Genomic DNA, 19,664 nt, shown 5'->3' on the forward strand with positions numbered 1-19,664 from the left:
TCTAGGCCGCCATCTTGGATCGCCCCGTGAAGAGAGCCCGCAGCCGGAGTGGGCAGAGCCGCCTGAAGAGGTCTCCGGCTGCCCTGACCTTATCCCTGAGACTGACTGCAGATCGAGCCTCTCCGCTGGTTCTTTGCAGGAGTACACTGCACTGCAGCGGCTCCGGGACTCGGAGCGTGCTCTGTTCAGACAGGCTCTCCCTAGCGGGCCAGTTCCGTTCCGAGAACCTGGAGAAGCTGGCTGTGTGGGCGGGGCCGGAGTGCGCAGGACTGCCTGTGGATGACTCTAGCTGCCCTGCCCGGCTCCGATAAGCCACCTCTATCTGGGCCTGCCACCCGGGCCGAGCTTTACCCAGTGGGCAGACTCACCCGTGGCTCCACTTCAGTCCGAGTCTCTCAATGCCTCCCCTTCTTAACTCCTGGGTTCTGGAGCGACCGGGGGTGCAGTCTCCCTCTAGGCCGCCATCTTGGATCGCCCCGTGAAGAGAGCCCGCAGCCGGAGTGGGCAGAGCCGCCTGAAGAGGTCTCCGGCTGCCCTGACCTTATCCCTGAGACTGACTGCAGATCGAGCCTCTCCGCTGGTTCTTTGCAGGAGTACACTGCACTGCAGCAGCTCCGGGACTCGGAGCGTGCTCTGTTCAGACAGGCTCTCCCTAGCGGGCCAGTTCCGTTCCGAGAACCTGGAGAAGCTGGCTGTGTGGGCGGGGCCGGAGTGCGCAGGACTGCCTGTGGATGACTCTAGCTGCCCTGCCCGGCTCCGATAAGCCACCTCTATCTGGGCCTGCCACCCGGGCCGAGCTTTACCCAGTGGGCAGACTCACCCGTGGCTCCACTTCAGTCCGAGTCTCTCAATGCCTCCCCTTCTTAACTCCTGGGTTCTGGAGCGACCGGGGGTGCAGTCTCCCTCTAGGCCGCCATCTTGGATCGCCCCGTGAAGAGAGCCCGCAGCCGGAGTGGGCAGAGCCGCCTGAAGAGGTCTCCGGCTGCCCTGACCTTATCCCTGAGACTGCCTGCAGATCGAGCCTCTCCGCTGGTTCTTTGCAGGAGTACACTGCACTGCAGCGGCTCCGGGACTCGGAGCGTGCTCTGTTCAGACAGGCTCTCCCTAGCGGGCCAGTTCCGTTCCGAGAACCTGGAGAAGCTGGCTGTGTGGGCGGGGCCGGAGTGCGCAGGACTGCCTGTGGATGACTCTAGCTGCCCTGCCCGGCTCCGATAAGCCACCTCTATCTGGGCCTGCCACCCGGGCCGAGCTTTACCCAGTGGGCAGACTCACCCGTGGCTCCACTTCAGTCCGAGTCTCTCAATGCCTCCCCTTCTTAACTCCTGGGTTCTGGAGCGACCGGGGGTGCAGTCTCCCTCTAGGCCGCCATCTTGGATCCCAAGCGTCTCATTTCTCCCATAGATATTCTTAAGTACAGAGAGAATAACCATGTGTTTAGAATAGTTACTTAGACAAATCCTTACAAAAAGCAGAGAAATAGATTGAATGATTCCTGGAAGTCTCTTTCGGCCTTATGGTTACAAAACACATTGTTTATCACCAGGACATTTATTGATGAAATATATCATAATAAGCTCTAAACTACAGCATAGAGTAAGCAAAAATGACAGTGAGCTTGGCTCTCTCTCATGCGCTTGTGCTCTAAGGAGCCCCTGAGCATGGCTCAGACATTTTCTAGTATTGTCATGAGAACTGAGGTGCTTCCAGCCTGCTCCATCCATGCTGACTGTAAACTACCCATTGTCTCCTGTGAAGGAAGTGGGTTAATATCCCAGTCCCTTGAAGAGATCCTTTGTGAGTAATTGTCCTCATGAAAATACACTGGACTTCTCTCCCATGGAGTTAAAAGGAGAAACCTAGTCCCAGGGAAGAGTGGGGCAGGCAAGTGTTCAGAGAGCTCAGCGTCTGTGTCTTGGATTCTCCACATGAAGAATGCTGCACTAATGTCTTCATAATCCTCCCGGTGAGAACAGAGCTCAAATTATAAAAGGGATCACAGTGATAACAAATACTTGGCATATCTAAAAATGTTTTCTTGTTAACACAGAGAAATTAAAAACATTAATTAGACCTCGTAGATTATATTGGAAATTAGTTAATATAGACCTTAGCTGAGTTATGTCACAAGTGAATCATAATGCAGCCCAAATCCCTGAACAGAGAAGAAATACATTGCATTCAGTAGACATAAGCTACCAATAATACACCTGTTGGAGTAAGAAAATGCTCTCTCCAAGGTTTCAAGGAAGCAAATGCTTATAGCTCATTAACCTCAATAGAAATTTAGGCTTCATAACTGATCCAAAATAGGAAAACTCTGGACACACTGTGCTCCTAATTTCAGTGTGAGCTGTAATAATATTTTCATGCAGGATTGATTACTGGGAACAGGTCTTAATTTTAGCAGAACATGCTAGGAAAACCTGTTGTAACAACAGTGATTATAAGTTCTATAAGTTAGACATACATTAGTTTCATGAAGATGATTCCATGAAATTAAAAGACACATAAATGAAATTGTAGAAGAATGCTTTCTAACAATCTAAAAGCCATAAGATACACAGTTTTCTTGCATTTTGTTATGAAATAAGAAACAGTATTCTTGGCAAAATGTCCTGACACTTCGTCAGTAATGCCAGTGTCCAGGAATATGCTTCTGAGGGTGGCAATCAGCTTAGGAAATATCAACTGGGGAAGGGTAGAAGAGTTACTCGCATGTTATTTAGTAGGATGCTGTTTATTAGAATGCAGTTTAATGTTGAAAAAACTACCCATATTTATAAGTGCTAAGTTGAAAAGGGTCCAATGTAACAAAGCATTTGTTTTTAGTTGATATGTGTTAGAAAATGGCAAAAGACCTTAATCTTAGTTACAGATACATCTGCTACTAATAAATTCCATTTCCTCTGGACTCCATGCTTCATTTGTTAAGTCTGAAAGATATATTTACTAAGCAGACATACAATGCTTTCTCAGCATCTGAGATCCTTGGTTATATGTATTCACAGTCCAAGCACTAATCTCTCTAGATAAGTGAAACTATATTAGATTAGTAGTTTAGCATTACATAATGTACCATCAATACAGTAGCAGATTCCAAAAGGCTAATAATGTTGTGTGAAATGTAATTATCTAGAAGAAGAGATGTGTATAAAAATAGGTAATATCCCTAAAATATTTTGCTGAGTTACAATTCTTCCTGCTGGGAAGTTTACCACACTGCCATGATATATGTATGAAATGTCTGTTCAGAAAAAGAAAATTAGAAAATATTCCTCACCTACCAATTCACTAAATGTAGGCATATATACTCAAAACTGGCTCTCAAAAGTGGTACAAATATATAGGGGAAGATGCCTATATGCATGACAAACAAGAAAACACAGAGTCTATTTATTGGTTAGTTTTTAAAAGGGCCCATATTTGTAATTTATATATATACATGAATGATCAAAAACACTCATGTGGATGGACATATCTGGTTTCCCCGCGCCCTCAGCTCTTCAAGGATTATTGCCTGACATAACAGAAATTCCACTGCTTGTTTTCAGCAAAACATTGAGAGAGGAACCACCTCTTTCCACCTTCATAGTGACCCACGTTCTGGGTTTGTGCTTTTTGAAGGAGTCTTTGATCTGCAGCAGGTCTCAGAGGCTTGTCTCCCGGAGGAACATGGTGCCGATGTTGTAGGAAACCTTTTTTATTCTTGACGAAGAAAGAGAAGGCTTTGGCTGCTTTGGACCAGTCCTTACCTCCAGGAAATAGCAGATCCCAGGAATTTCCTTTGGGAAGTTGTCTGGAAGTTCTTCACGGGACCGAGGGATGAATGTGAAACTTTCTTCTCGTTTTAATAATCTAAGAAGAAAATATAGATAATGTGTATCAAATAGCAAGGGAAATGTGAATAGGGAGAAATTCCAAAGGCTGAGAAAGTCTATTCATGACTGTGTGCACACAAATACCTCTATTTCTTTGAATAGATGTGACCTTCCTAGGACTCCAGACACTAGGAAATGCTAACTCAGGAAAGAGCCCTTCATGTTATAATAATAATAACAATAATAATAATAACTGCTCAAAATTTTTCTCTACTTAAAATATTTCTTTCTTTCTGAACAGAAGCCCTTAAAAATATTTGTTCATATCTGATTTTTTTCCTAAACAAAGGGTTAAGAAAACTGTCTAATAAGACACTTGCATAATACAGGTTTTATTTTAAACAGGCAGGATTTACTTGTCTGTTTTGAAAATCTGCCTAAATTCTAGAGCTCTCCTTTTTGTTTTGTAGACTCTCAATAAACTTTAAATATATGTCTTGTATGTCAAACATGTAACACAAATATTTATATTTGTAGAACATTTTGTTGTCTCCAAGTATCTGTGATGTCTGGTTATTGACATATAGTAATACATATTTTCCAATCTCACCATTTATTAGCAAATAACTTGATTTGTCCCTTGCAATCACACATAGAGACTCTTTTCACAACAGTAACTTTGCAGAACATTTATTCTTTAAACTTGCCAAGCTCCATAAAAGATTCTGTTTGATGCCCACATCTAAGAATGTGGTTAAACAATTCCACTGAATTGACTCTTTATGGACGACTTAATGCTTAAGAAAATCTTCTTGACACTCCTAAGAATGTAGTAAGTAGAACACTATTTTTTTTTTTGCCAACAGAGAAGGAAACAGGAAATAATAAAGAAAAAATAACTTCCATAAATGATAAAAAGCCAAGTAATATGAAAGTAATATGAAACAAGAAGAGATGGTATAAGAAAGTTACACATAGAGGTAGATACAAAAAGCTGCAAAAGTTCAGAAGAAGTAAATGTTTGCCATGGGGGGAACCACAAACTTTGTGGACAAGATGTACAGAATTCCAGTAAGTGAATGTGGACAACATAATTAAAGGGTCAGAGACAGAGAACTGGAGCAGAACCAATGTGTTTCCCATCCTTAGGTGATGGCAATGTAGAGTGAGGTGAGCAGGAGGGTTAAGGCTGAGGCAGTTCGTTAGGACACAGTTCTGAAGTCTATACTGAGTTTAGACTTTATCTGGAAGGCACTATGGAGACAAATCCATCAACATTTACCTAAAAGCAACTCATGCTCCTAAGTTAACAGCAGCTCCCCTAACATCGGGTAGGCAATGTGGGAGAAAACCATGTGGCAATCAATGAATACAAGAACAAAGGGTGCATGAAAATGCAAAATTATTACAGGAGAAATGACCAGAGTCTCTATGCAAGGAAGAAAATAACACCTTCTCTCAATGATCTGATTTGAAAAAATGCTGGCAGTAGTAATAATTGTTAAGACATGAGCAGCCTGTGCTTACCTTTATGAACCAGAGTTGTAGTATTTTGCTTTCTCAAGTGTAAAGGAACAGTTCTAATTGACTATTCTTTAAAAAACATTATACAATGATCCTATTAATTTGGAACATAAGGAAGTCAAGCTCATTTTAACATTTTAAAATTAAGTGTCTTATCCCTTTTATCCATATGACATAATCTTGTGCAAAAACTAAAAATGTTCTTCTCTGTTAAATTCAAGGAGGGTAGAAATGAGTTCAGAGCAAGTTAGAGTGATTTGCTCAAGGAAACAGCAAGATAGTAATGGCAGTGGCATTAGAATCTAGATGTGTTAACTCCTAATCAAGCTTAACCCTACAATAACTAATAAGACTATGTTAAGATAGTTTTCCATGGTGAAACAACTAAACAGAGACACAGGTGATGCATTAATGACAATTAGAATGGAAGTCATCAGTATTATTTTCATTTTTTTCATTGGCATAGTTGTTATTTTTTCTCTACATATAATGTACAATCAGTCATTTCAGAAACAAAGCGTAAACACCACTAAACTATAGTTTTTCAGTAAATCCGTAATAATTCTGCTAAGCTCAAATAGAAGAATCACTGATGTGTAACATTTGCATGTCAACCAGTGATGTCAACCAATTAACAAACATTTGTTCAGTGCTTGTGACATGCTTAGACAGCCTTCTCAAAGAAGAAAAGTAGGTGAAGATGCGAGGACACACAGAACACATTAACAAATTTAGAAGATAAGAAATGTACATAGAAGCAAATTAGCAATACATGACAATATATGATATAACGTGATATAATTCAAAAAAAGAAATTCTGTGGGATAGAGGCAGAAGTGATGACTATGGATTGAAGTACAAAAGTCAAGAACCAGAATAGTAAAGTTCACTATCACCAGTTATAGCACAGAGCCATAAACTGTAAGTTTCTTTAAAGTCCCAAATCAACAATTAGGACTCCATTTAAGTTACATTTCCTTTTTGTATCTTTTTAATCTAAAAATGTATCTTTTACAGTTTGTTTGCCTCAGTATGGTCTTATGTCTTGCTATAATTTATATTCTCTGACAAATTGGTGTTACATCTATAGAAGTACTTATAAATGACGGAAAGAAGAGGACACAGCTGCTTTGGATGCCAAAACTTTTAAATAATTCACAGTACTTTGGCTGGGAGGAAAGTCTTCACGATAAATGGATTCCTTGACATTTTAAATAAATCTCATATACTATGCTAGAAATCATAGAGACAACAACTTTTATGGGATTTTCTTCTTTTCCAAGTAAATATTTTGGTATCAATAAACTAAACACAGTTTTAAATTTCAATAATAAAATTGAGAGCACATAAGGATAAACTGATTCAACTTCCTATGATATCCAGGATTAGTTGTCTGTGTATAAATGAACAATGACATGCAATATTCAGATGTCTTTCAGTAGGATCATCTGAATGGCTTACTGGGGGTATGAGGAGAAGGGCAGGGGAACATTTCATGCAGTGTAGCTGCTGATGACATGAGTCAGGCTGCTGCAAAAATGATCAAATGTGTATACATGGATTAGGAATGTAAACCCTGATCACTCCAGAACCTCCCACCCCTCTGAAATGCTATAAGTCCAACTCCGTGGTCTAAAGCTCTGCCTAATAGTCCATTTCCTTAGCACCACCAGACTGATATAGAAGCTTATAGTCTACATAAATCTAAATTAATCCTGAGCTGTAATCCCCAAATGGCTGATATGCCACCTGGGAGTTACAGCGACATGTTTAATTAGTATTCAGAAGTCACACAAATCCTAGTTTACCTGCCTGTTACCCATGCTCCTATTAACAGTTTTTTTTTTTTTTTTAATACAAATTGGTTTTCAAAATAAAACTTTTCTGCTACTTTGGATCAACAGATGGCTCGTAAGCATGTCCATGATACCATGAAGGTCTACAGAACTGCTCCCTCACAGCTGCAGAAATAAAGCTGGGCTCTGAGTCACTCAGTCACTATCGGCATGCACATTTCTGCCTAATCTTCCCCACACATTGTGCCCTTCCTATGTCCTCCCTCAAAAAAAAGCTTGAAACTTAAACTAAGGTACATTTTTACATTTGACAATAGTTGGAGTTAAAAAAGAGAGAGAATAGAATGGAATCCTAATAGGGCATCTCAGACATCTATTTGTGGGTGTACTATCTTCTTCAAATCACCCTGCAAGTGGCACATAAAACACACAGCTTGGTCATCTATAAGGCAGAAATAGAGATTTGGTCTTCTATTCTACTGAACTTTTTTTCTCTTAAGTCTGTACTTTGATTCAATTACTATTTACAAAGGTCTTATGATCACTTGCTAAGTGCTTTTCTCATGCCTTTAAGACTGTAGAACTATGGTAAATAATCAGTCATGCAATTCTTGAGCCAGACTTCACTCTCACACTTAGAGTCATCCAGTTTTCTGGTCAGTGAGTTCGGTAGTCAGTCAGTCACCAGGTAGTTATTAAGTGCTTTCTATGAGTGAGGTGTTGAACCAATACTTTCCTACTGTGGATCATAACATTGATGGGACAGGAAATGACTCACAGAAGAGATTAAGGAATTTTTATTTTTGTTGAAAATGTCTTTCCATAAAGTCGTTGTCTTTTTATTAACTGAGCTGACCATGTGGACAACTCCATGGACAGTCCCATGGATAGATCCAGCTCCAGACTCTGATAGTGACCAATTAAGGGAGTTTGGGCAACATGCTTAATAAATATTCAGAAGCCACACAAATCCTATTTTCCTTTACTCTTCTCATCAATCTTTTCTGCAAATTGATTTTCAAAATAAGAATACCTGCACATTTGAAATCAAGTCATTTTTATTTATTGCAACAATTGGAAAGATCTGTGTAATGTGCGGATCTGTGAGAGTGACATTCCAAGGGTGCTTCTAAAGGAGTAATCACAACTCTGTCTACTACTTTCTGCTGCTCACCCACCGATGGTTTAAAGCCAAAGCAAGAGGCAGTAGAACATGATGCATCTTTCAGAGTTAAGGGCTTAGAAAGGACATGTGGATTAGTGATCTTTTAAAGACTTTGTCTAAAATATCTTTAGTTCATTTACCTCTCTACCTGATTGATTTTTGATTAGGTACTAATTTCTTGTTTGGAAATTATTTTCTCAAAAAAATCAAAGGTCAAATGTTTTCCATGATAAGTGGATGATAATATATAATGGGGGTAGGGGGGATGAGAGAAGAATGAAGGAACTTTAGATTATGTAGAAGGAAATGAGAGGGAGAAGGGTATGAAAAATCATGGAATGAGACAGATATCATTACCCTATGTACATGTATGATTACATGAATGGTATGAATCTACACTGTGTACAACTGTAGAAATGAAATGATGTACCCCATTTGTGTACAATGAATCAAAAAGCAGTCTGTAGCCCCAGCCTCAGCAAAAGCAAGGCACTAAGCAACTCAGTGAGACCCTGTCTCTAAGTAAAATACAACATAGGGCTGGGGGTTGGCTCAGTGGTTGAGTGCCTCTGAGTTCAATCCCCAGTACCAAAAAAACAAAACAAAAAGAGTTACTGCCATTCTGCTAATAATTCAAGGGATGTGAACTTTCTCCTAGATTCTGTCATCACCACCACCATAATTATCATCATCTTCATTATCATTATCATCAATATTATTTTTCTATCTCTGGTATTATGAAAATTAATGATTTATGTCTCAGTGCAACTTATTTAATAAAAGGCTATTAGTGAAACATTTTTAACTTTTTGAAATAGCAAATAATGTATTTTAGTTTGGGGGATTTTTGTGTTATTTCTTTGATCATTTCTTATACTTTCTTATGTTTTCTTTTTACGGGTTTCTGCTTAGCCAGATATTAGACTTAGTAAATCAATCCTTTGATTCATTTTCTTTTCTCTCTAATTACACCCTCATTTTTCTATTATACTTTCTGGAACATGGCCTCCATCATCATTTTCTAATACTTATATAGAATTGTGAAATTTCAGATACCACATTTTTAATTGTCAAGAGGTTATTCATGTTACATAATTGCTTTCGTGTCATGTTATTACTATCTTATATCTATGAGAAAATTAATCATCCTGTTATGGAGTTTTCTTTATTGTCTCTGTTTCCTCCAAATTTTATTGACTAGTTTTGTTTGCTTATTTTTTTCTCTTTCTCTCATGTCAAATGTATTAAACAAATGATTAATATCTTTGAAAATCTCTTTATATTTTAGTGTGAGGTATTAAGTGTGATTAGAAACTTTATGTATGGCAAGATGTTATGAAATTGTGGGTTTTCACTGGTCATTTCCCTAGGGCTTCCAAATATTAAAATATTTAGCGTCTTTCCTTTGGGGTTAGTTTGTACAAGTAACAATCTCCAATCATTCCTGTGTGGTTTCCAGCATTATGGGAATTGAATAGCAGGGGATCTCACTGTCTAGAATGTATACTTTAACCTAACCCCCCTATATTCACCAGCTTGAATTTGGAGCCATTTTGGTTCAATATCTCAGGAGAACAAGCCTCTGATATCCTTCTACAGTTAGTTGTTCTTCAAAATCTGTTCTTCCTTTATTTCTTAAAGTTTTAGATAAGTACATGGGTGCTTATCTAAATTAAAAACTATATTCCCCAATTTGTCTTGCAACTATGGTTCTGAAAGATTGTTTAGCACAATCAGATGCACTTTCCAAAGATTTAAATATTAGACATGAAATAGATTCCATTTCCTTGGCAAATGACCACTGACATGGGAAGTCAGTATGGAGTTTTGCAAAAGCAGGCTCCATTTTTTAGCTTCTTGAGTATCAAAAAGATAGCCCAGTGTTGATGACTTTTTCATCAAATGTTTTTTCAGGCATATATTTTCCAGTATCTTGATATTCTAACTTATACTAGCCATAGAGGTAGGAGCTTGCCTAACTAGATAGTCCTATATTTTAGAGGTAATGTTTCAAGATATTCTGCTTAGACCCCATTTTATCCCTTCTAATGATTCTGTAATCACATCAGATAATCACATAATTCCCTGTATTAAGTCTCTTTCTACTTAAAATACCTAGAGTGTTTTCCACCTCTTGCACCTTTTCAGGAATTCCTCTTGGTCATGTGTTGCACCTTGCATATTAATCCCCTAATTAGGTTCTGTGTGTGTGTGTGTGGGTGCACATATGCATATGCACACATTTGAATAGGCTGATAATTGATTCAGAGTGGGTATATTTCTTCTAAGCCGCAACCTCTTCTGTGGGGCCTGAGATCAGCACCCTACTCTGCACTAAGCCAAATATCACTCATATACTTTCCTTCTTGCTCTCTTCCACTGTTAAGTATACAAATATATGTATTCATATACACACAAACATACATGTATATACATATATATGTTGGGAAAATAACACATCTCTTGTACCTTTAGTATAATTTTACTGTTGTTTCAATACATAATGAATTATAATAGTTAACTTCAAAAAAGAATAAAGATAAACTCAGTTCTCCAGTCTTCCATGTTAAATTAGAAACTGTTGCTGCTAATTATTCACCAAAATATTATTTTGCTAAGAAATGCATCTGGACTTTACTATAATGGCATTAGATGTCTTTGAATGCTGGAGGATGACAAGTCTGAAAATGAAAATAAAAAAACACCAAGATACCTTGTGCTTTTCTAAGTGTTCTGAAGTTCCTGAATTTTTTCTATTCATCTTTTTCTATCCATCAGTGTGGAAGAAAAGAAGAAACTCTACTCTGTGCTTTTGTTCATGTTTCACTGCTCCAAGATCTTATGCTATTTAAAGATAGGCCCAAATGAAACTAGAGTTCATTTTCTGGAAACAGTACTCCTGCCCAAGTAAGGAAAGTAAGAACCTAAATCACTATGAGTTAAAACATAGAGATCTCACCAGATTTTTGTGCATTTTAAGGTTATTAACATTTTTAGTTGCAGATTTTGAGGCAATATTGTATGATTGTCAGTTTTTAGGTTCTAAAATTCAGGATAGTGGGTAAGCACTGGAAAAGGATAGTCTTCTTGTATGGTCACTCATATTTAGAAGGTAGAGAGTCTGATGGAAATTCCTTTTATTTTTAATTATTCATTTTTTTTTATTTCTTACAGACTGCATTTTGATTCATTGTACACAAATGGGGTACATTATTTTGTTTCTATGGTTGTACACAATGTAGATTCATGCCATTCATGTAATCATACATGTACATAGGGTAATGAATACCCCAACTCATTTCTTTCTGCAACCCAACCTGGGTTAAGTACTGAGGGCAATATGTGTTCACCATGGATCCCACAGTCTGCATGTCTGGTGCTTTCCAGAGGGCTCATGTGGCTATGTTCCCCCTGACCGAAAAAAAATTGATGCTCTTAAATACTTGAATTTTAACCTGCTGAATAACTGAAGATGATTCTACTCCATCGCCTGCCCTGGACACTGCCAAATGAAATTTAATAGGCTAAGATCTTAATTTCAAATAAATGCCAAGATATTTAAAATTCAAAAGTCTTACACAGAAAAAGAGAGAACTTTAAGAAGAGATGACAAATGAGAGATTAGGAAAGATAACTGGAAGCAGCTCCTGTAAATTAAATAATCATCTCACATTTTTCTTTTACATATATGACCAAAGTCTTTCTTAAAAACAAATCCATCATCATACTTGTCTTTCTTTATAAAAATGTAGGGGAAAAGTGAAAAGAAGAAAATATTAACATTTATTTTTTAAAATAAACAATCCTCAGTTGATTTCATTTTTAAAAATTAGGACCATAATTAATTTTAAAGAATTCTATGTTCTTTTTATATTCCTGAATCATTCAGAAGTAGAGGAAGTCCTAGATATGTTAGAAGAAGAATAGCAGAATTGGAATACTTCAGTCCCAAAACAGGCAAATCAAACTGAGAAAATGTTTGGAGCCTAAAAAAAGAACTGCATACTTTTTGTCCTTTCCTTTAGTAATTCAATCACTGTTCTATTTGCCATCTTGATAATGTTTTATAGTAAATATTTCTTGTTAATCCTTCAAAATTATCTTTTTCATAAATATTATTTTGGGGGGAAAGAAACTATGGCATAATAGTAAATAAGAATGAGATAAAAGATGATATGTACATAAACCCTGTAAATTTGATCCCTGAGGTTTTAGAGTTTTCTCTTCCCCATATAGGTGAAATAGGAGAAAAGTAGCTAATTGTTCTGAATATTATTTTAAATTATCTGTTTCTCAATTTCCTTGTGAAAAAAGAAAGAGTTTGCTCTAATTTATTTCAAAGGTTGTTTACAGTTCTAACACTCAGTGAAGACTGAGAATATAGAGGGTCATATAAAGCAATATGATCAAATATGTTAGTTTTATACTAGCAAATGTGAAACATTTTCAAGAGCTCCAGGGAAAATAATGTGTAGGACAATATCACAAAAACTGATTATAGAGTCATGGGTGGCTCAAGCATGAGAAGTTTCTGCATGTTAGTCAGAGCAAAGAAAGGATGGTTGAGCATAGCAGGTAGAGCTATCAGATTTCTCCCAATTAACAAAGCATTACACGCAAAAGAACAGTGAGAAATGACAGCTAAAAAGATTAAAGCCTAATTAAGACTGGTTTCAATTCTCTAGGTTAAAAATGAGTTCTCCAAGCATAATATATTTTATTAAATATTAAAATGTATTTACATAGTACAATTCACAATTTTTTGGAAGGCATGCTGTGCCTTTTTTAAAGGGGGTTAATTAATATAACAATGCAATACACAAATAATAACATAATAATTATATAGTACATCTTTTCATCATTTCTTTTAAAGGATGTGGATATTGAGAAAAAGGAGAAGTATAACATTATATAGATACTTGACTACGTGCTAAACTTAAAAGTAAGAACTCTAAAAGAGAATATATATTTATAAGACATTATTTTCAAAAGTCAGTAAATATTGTTTTCTAGCTCTGAGGCCCAGTGTTGATCATATAGCATATGACTATGTGTTCATCCTCTGTCGGCCAGGAGAATTAGTTCTTTAAAGACTTTTATATCTTATATACTTTCTTTCTATGCCCATGACCATGACCCCAGTTCATGACCCTACCTCAGGTCTGGGACAACAAAACAGCCATCCTATCTCTAGGACTCCCCATTTCACTCCCTGCAGAGCATTACTTCCAAGTAAGCAGTCCTTGTATCACGTTCCCAAGCTTGGAACACTTCAGTGGATCTCTAATAGTACCTGAGATTCTTTTTTATCTAACACCAGTCTCCCTGGATATAAGAAATGTAATTTTAAAAATAAACATATTATTTTGGAATAATTTAGGACTTATAGAAGAGTTGTAAAATAGTACAGTGAGTTTCCTTAAATCCTTTGCTCAGTTTTCCCTAATGTTGGCATGCCAGATACCCCTAGCAAAACTAGGGTTTGTCAAAACAAGAATTTAATAATGATATATAACTATGAAATAAATTATAGACTGTTGTAATTTCACTGCTTATAGAGTCTATCCTTTTCCTATTTCCGTATTTAGTGTAAATTTTTTAAAATTTAAATTATCTAGACCTAATTGAGTTTTATAATTCATAAGGAAACAGAGGATGGAACCATTTAAATGTGACTTTTCCAGGGTCATAAGCTAATTAGTAGTAGAGCAGGAATGTGAACTTCACATGCTTTTATTTGGTCATTCTTCTATTTAATTAGTTAGTAGTGGTTCTTAATATTTTCTGAATCATGAGCCACTTTAAAAATCTAATGAGAGTGTTAGGAAAAAAACATCTCTCTGGAAAAATGTACATGTGAGTATGCATAGAAAATGTCAGAAAACTCAATAACACACTAACCCAAGACTTATGAAATGCTACACCATCCCCCAATCTCAACAGTACTACTAGCCCATGTTCTCACTTGGATTTCTAAATCAGATTTTACTTGAATTATTTCTAGAGTCACTTTTTCTATTTGGAATTTTGAGATAAAATGTGGAACTCAGAAAAAATAATTCAGAAATGATTCTTGTTCTTGTGGAATTACAGAATGATCATGAACCACCAGGCCACCTTAAATAGTGCCATTTTTTTTTTTTTAATGGAGAAGAAAAAGAAGTATGTGGGGAGTAACTTTCTCACTTTAAATTATGTTTAATTATTTCAGTAACTAGTTTTCACTTTAAACTGCTTTAGATACTGTGGCAAATTTAACTAAATTTGGCATCATTTGTACATAGTTGTGACCAATAAAATATTTATTATTGATATTTCATAGAAATTTTTATGTGAAATTAATAGATATCTCCATATAAATAGGAACTGACATGAATACAAGGTTAGAATCTTTGAATTCTGAATCCTAGAACTCGGTGAGGAGAGGTCTTACCTCCATACTAGTTCATAATAATAGGTCCTTATCAGGGACCAACAGCACTCTCCTTCCACATTCAGATTTGAGCCTAACCATACAGACCAAATCTATGCCAAATCATCAATTAAACCACCAAGAGAAAACATCTAAATTGACCCAATGTAATCTTTCTTATCACGTCTATGTATTCATTTCTGCATGTTACATATTTGAATTTTTCTCATTGATTATTATAAGCACTCAGCAATTAGACCTTTAGAAGTGTGCTGCCTTTAGAAGGCAAGTTTATACCATTTTTCACTGTAAAAATAACTGCAAGGTTGTATTCTGGTCCTCAAGATTTCATGTGCTGGTAAATACACAAAATGATTGAAGAAGAATGGTTTGAATATTGAAAAAAGTGGACCAGATTTATTTTTAAAAAATACATTTGGAAAGCTTGTGAATCCCAATCCACAGAACTGCATTTTGTGGGAAAATGCTATTTAATATGGCAGGGAGACAAAGAAAATAAAAACAAAAATGTCTAAATGAGTACACTACCTCATTCAACTTTGCTATATGTGACTTTTATTGGCACTTTTAAAAGGGTAATATTAATGTTGTTGTCTATAATTGGAAAAATAGAAATATAATTCTTGAGGCAGAGCTCAAGTTTTCCTTTTGGGAAAACTCTTTAGTCATTTGTCTTTACTGATTATATTTCTTTTGTAAAATATAGTGTTTACTATTTTGTTGCTTCTAGAGAGAAAAAGATAGGATGATCGATAAAGTTATTTAAAAGACTGACAGGGCAGTAACATTCCAGCCTGAATACTTTTTATTTTCCTTAATTATCAAGTCATGGATATGCATAAGAATTTTGATTTGGACCAAAAAAAGAAAAAGTAAAGAAGTTATTGGTAAACTGCTAGACAAGATTTCCTGAAGTTTCTTTGGATATCTTTTCTCACAGAAAGTATACACTGGAAAAAGAGTAAATATTTATAACAGTATCTCACTCTTGTACAGGAAGCATATTGACAAAGTAACAGAAGTGGATTTTCTAGCAAGAATTTTTGACAATTATCAATGACTATTAACTTTTATATGCAAAGAAAAATATATTCAGGTAATTTCATTTTTCTTCAGTTATTCTAAGTATCTTTTCAATAAACTGGAAAGACACACTCCTTTGAATTATCATTAAGTAAATTCTGAATCATAGGCCTATATTTCCAGTAACTAATAAACAGTAAAGACACTTACTCAAAAGATTGCAGCCTTTCAGAAGCTGTCTCACTTGGAAGACTCTGTTGGCCATGGCTTTGCCACATCACTCATGTTTGATCCAGGGATAGAAACACTGGTATGGTTAGAAATATAGAGACTCCTAGTAAACCTTTTGGAAAGAATATACTTCTTTTTTATAACCCTGAGTATGAAAAGAACACAGAAAATCACAAGTGCAACCTGGGGGTATTCATGTATACAGAGGTAGGAAAGAAAGGAATCTACCTCACTCTGATTCTAGGCTGCTCCCTATTGCTCTCTTCACCTTTCTCTCGAATAGGAAATATTCTCGCCAAAGTAGAAATTATTTGGGTTATTTTTTTCCAGTTAATTTGAATTAGTTATAAACCCAATGAGACATTTGTCTGTAGCTACCCAGGATTTACAGTAGGATAGCTATGAATTTGAACTCTGACTCCCATACTGATTTAGTTGGATGCTATCAGTGACTTATGCAAATTTTCAAAGTTCAAGTTTCTTCTCATTTGAAAAATGAAGAATAATAACAGTGCTTAATTCATAGACTTGCTGTGTGGATTAAATTAGGTAATGTGAATAAATTACTTAGGGAAAATGAGTAATTCAATAAATATTTGCTGTGTTTTCTGTGGCTACCGTGAGATCTTAAAGCAAAAATAAACAGTATCGATCATCTAGGTCATGAATATCTCAACCAAGGTTAAACTCAGTTCTCTAGGGTACAAATTTATGCATTACACCAAAGTCTATCATAAAATTTGATCTGTGGGATTTTAAGCCTGGTGCTAGTGGTCTGAAGATACTTGTAAATTAAATATTGTCCAATTTCTTTAGAGATTGTATAGGAGTAGATATGTCTTGGGACAGATTGTGAAGTGTGAGGATTGTGGTCCTCTTTATAAACATTCCACATCTCTTAGGACTGCTCCTTTACTTTCTCCTCAAGTCAAAGAGTCTACCATACCTTAAATAGAGAAATACAATTCAGTCCTATAACAGGGATTCTATTAGGAATCTATATGTTTAATCCCAGTAAAAATCCTTTAAACATCAGATATTTCATCTTGCAAAAGTCCTTTTCTTCCTCAGATTTTGCTTACATAATTGATATACTATCAATAAAAAGGTCCCTAAAGACAGGAAGTAGGGTAGAATTGGGGCTATATTTCAGGTAGGTTTTAGCCTTTAGAGTTTCCATTGTTGTAAGCATAATAATCCCTGCCCCTCAAGATGTCCAGAACCTCACTCCTGAAACCTGTGAATATGTTAGGTTATATGGCAAAGAGAGAATAAGACATTTTCAAAATGAGAAAATTATCCTGGATTATCCACTGGCTCAATAAAATCACCAAGATCCTTAAAAATTGAAGAATGAGGAAAAAAGAGTCAGAAAAAGAGATGTGATGATGGAAGAAGTCAACATACCACTATTCTTGGCTTTGATGATGGAGGAAGGGGTTGTGGGCCAAGGGAAGCTGGTGACCTCCTCTAGAATCAGGGAAAAGTAAGAAAACACACTTACACTTGCAGGTAAGTGTGCAGCCCTGATAATAACTTGATTTTACCCAGCAAGTCCAATGTCAGTCAGACTTCTGTCCTACATAACTGTAAGAAAAATACATTTGTGTTGGGCTAATGAGTTGATTTGGCTAATGAGTAATATTTTTACTTCTGTAAAATAAGTGTCTGGTACTTGCTATGATTTGTGTGTGATATTCCATCTGTAATCAGCAACACTTTTTTCTTGTTCTGAAGAAACCAAAGGGCACTGGTTAGTATTGAGATGGGAGAGTCTTTTCAATTATTGAAATTTGGAAAACAGACAGGTTTACTTTATAAGGTTGGAAAAGCATCAGCATCCATAAAATATAAGCCAAAAATCTTAACTGTTAACAAATTTCCTATATTGTTACTAAGAGGTAATTATTTTTTAGCAATGGATAAACTTGTGCTGGTGTATGGGATCTTATAATGCTGAACATATTCTGCACTGGTGTGAATGTCTAATATAATTTTATATTTATAAAAATACCTGCTACCCAGAGGCAAGTATTAATTTAGTCCATATGGATTATTGACCCTTTTTGAAATTGCAACATACACTTTTAAATCAGTGTGTTTAGACTCTCAAGGATCTAATTCGTTTCTGAACATGTTTGAACCTCTTGATTTCCAGCAACATGTTATAGAAAACATTTGCTATTCAAAAACACTTAAGTTTTATTTGCTATCAGCCATTGTCACTAGAAAACACATAGCAATATCTAGTATGTTGCAAGCTTTCAAGACAGCCTAAATTTGAAAAAGTTGATCCATTAGTTGTATTTGATGGATGTGAATTTGCCTCCTAGTTCACTTTATGTTAATAGCTAAAACTTTGAACTTAACATTCTTTTATTCATGGGTAATAACTAAAAATAAAGATTTCTTTTCATGCTCAAAAAATGTGTTGCTGAACCCAAAAGTAAGTAATAAATCTAATTAGAAAGTAATTATATCTTAATATCTATAAATAAACATCTAGCTATATATTGATTAATTGAAGTAACTATGGATATCTGCTTGAATTTGGGAATTTTTAAAAAGAAAACAGCCAGTTTTAATCACATGACTGAGTTAGACCATCAGTAAGATGCCTTTGCTAATAAAAACCTATAGGAGGAATAAACGACTGATCACTAGTTCTGCTATGAGTCAGAGTTCAAATGGTTTGGGTCAAATTGCCAAACTCATTCTTTCCTCAGGATCGTCAGCTGAGGTCTGTAATCCATTTATTACTCATCATTCAACATGGCTAAAATGATAAAACATGAGAATCAGGTGAAGGAATAAGATGACCTTTTTATTCATGGCAAGGACAGGACCAAGCAATGAATAAATGTCTACTATGTTCTAAGTAAGAAGAGCTATATAAATATCACATTAAACCCTACCAACAATCTTCTGAAATAGGTGCTTACGATAATAAAGATGATCAAATTTGGTCCAAAGAAGTTAAGTTGGTAAATTTTGGAGATACTGAGTGCAAGTCAGGATGCTAACTCAGGTATTTAATTCTGAGCCTGTGCACTTAACCATTGCTCAGTTCTGGTCCATTGTACATTCTCTCAACTGACATGCCATTCACATAGCAATACTGATAAGGCAGCATGGTTTTAACCAAAAAAAAGGACCTTTTACAGTGAAGGAAAAATAGACTTTATAAAAAGTCCAGAAGTTGATCAATTGTAAAATGAGAAAAGCAAAAATGTTTAAAAGTTAAGGAAAATTTCATATCAAAGTAATTAAAGAGTCTTTATACATTTTTTAGTTTGCACATAGCAAGGAAAAACAATTAACTCTGCTCAGGCAAATCATTCAATTATTCATGCCACTTCAAAATTTGCCAAAACCATTCTTAACATAAGCAACTATTTCATTTTCACAGATCCGTAGCACAATGTTAAAATAGTTGTAATTTGTGTATTATTTTTAAATAGGGATGAGTAGGAATAAAGAGGAGTAAAAAATCACATTTATTGAGGAAAAATGAAAACATAAAACATGGAAAACTTGAGACTCCAATGAAGATTTCTTTTTGTGGCGTAATGAAGTTAACAATAAAGTGCTCTAGGCAAAGAGGAAATAAATAGTCCTTGGGCATTACTGCATGCGCACAAGATGACTCACACACATAATGTCTGGAGAAATGA

The 19,664-nt window shown here is 36.0% G+C and overlaps 1 protein-coding gene across 2 annotated transcripts in view; it reads right to left on the reverse strand.

Annotated features, from left to right (window-relative positions):
• Positions 1–1,411: 1,411 nt before the first annotated feature.
• Gucy1a2 (guanylate cyclase 1 soluble subunit alpha 2) overlaps positions 1,412–19,664 on the reverse strand; it is a 295,914-nt gene continuing 277,661 nt past the window's right edge. For both annotated transcript variants that reach the window (XM_047518478.1, XM_047518477.1), the window contains one exon: positions 1,412–3,855. In XM_047518478.1, the coding sequence (XP_047374434.1) occupies positions 3,648–3,855 (208 nt within the window). In that variant the 3' untranslated portion in view covers positions 1,412–3,647. The remainder of the gene's footprint in view (positions 3,856–19,664) is intronic.

Source organism: Sciurus carolinensis, chromosome 11, assembly GCF_902686445.1.
Source record: "Sciurus carolinensis chromosome 11, mSciCar1.2, whole genome shotgun sequence".
NCBI classification, from domain to species: domain Eukaryota; kingdom Metazoa; phylum Chordata; class Mammalia; order Rodentia; family Sciuridae; genus Sciurus; species Sciurus carolinensis.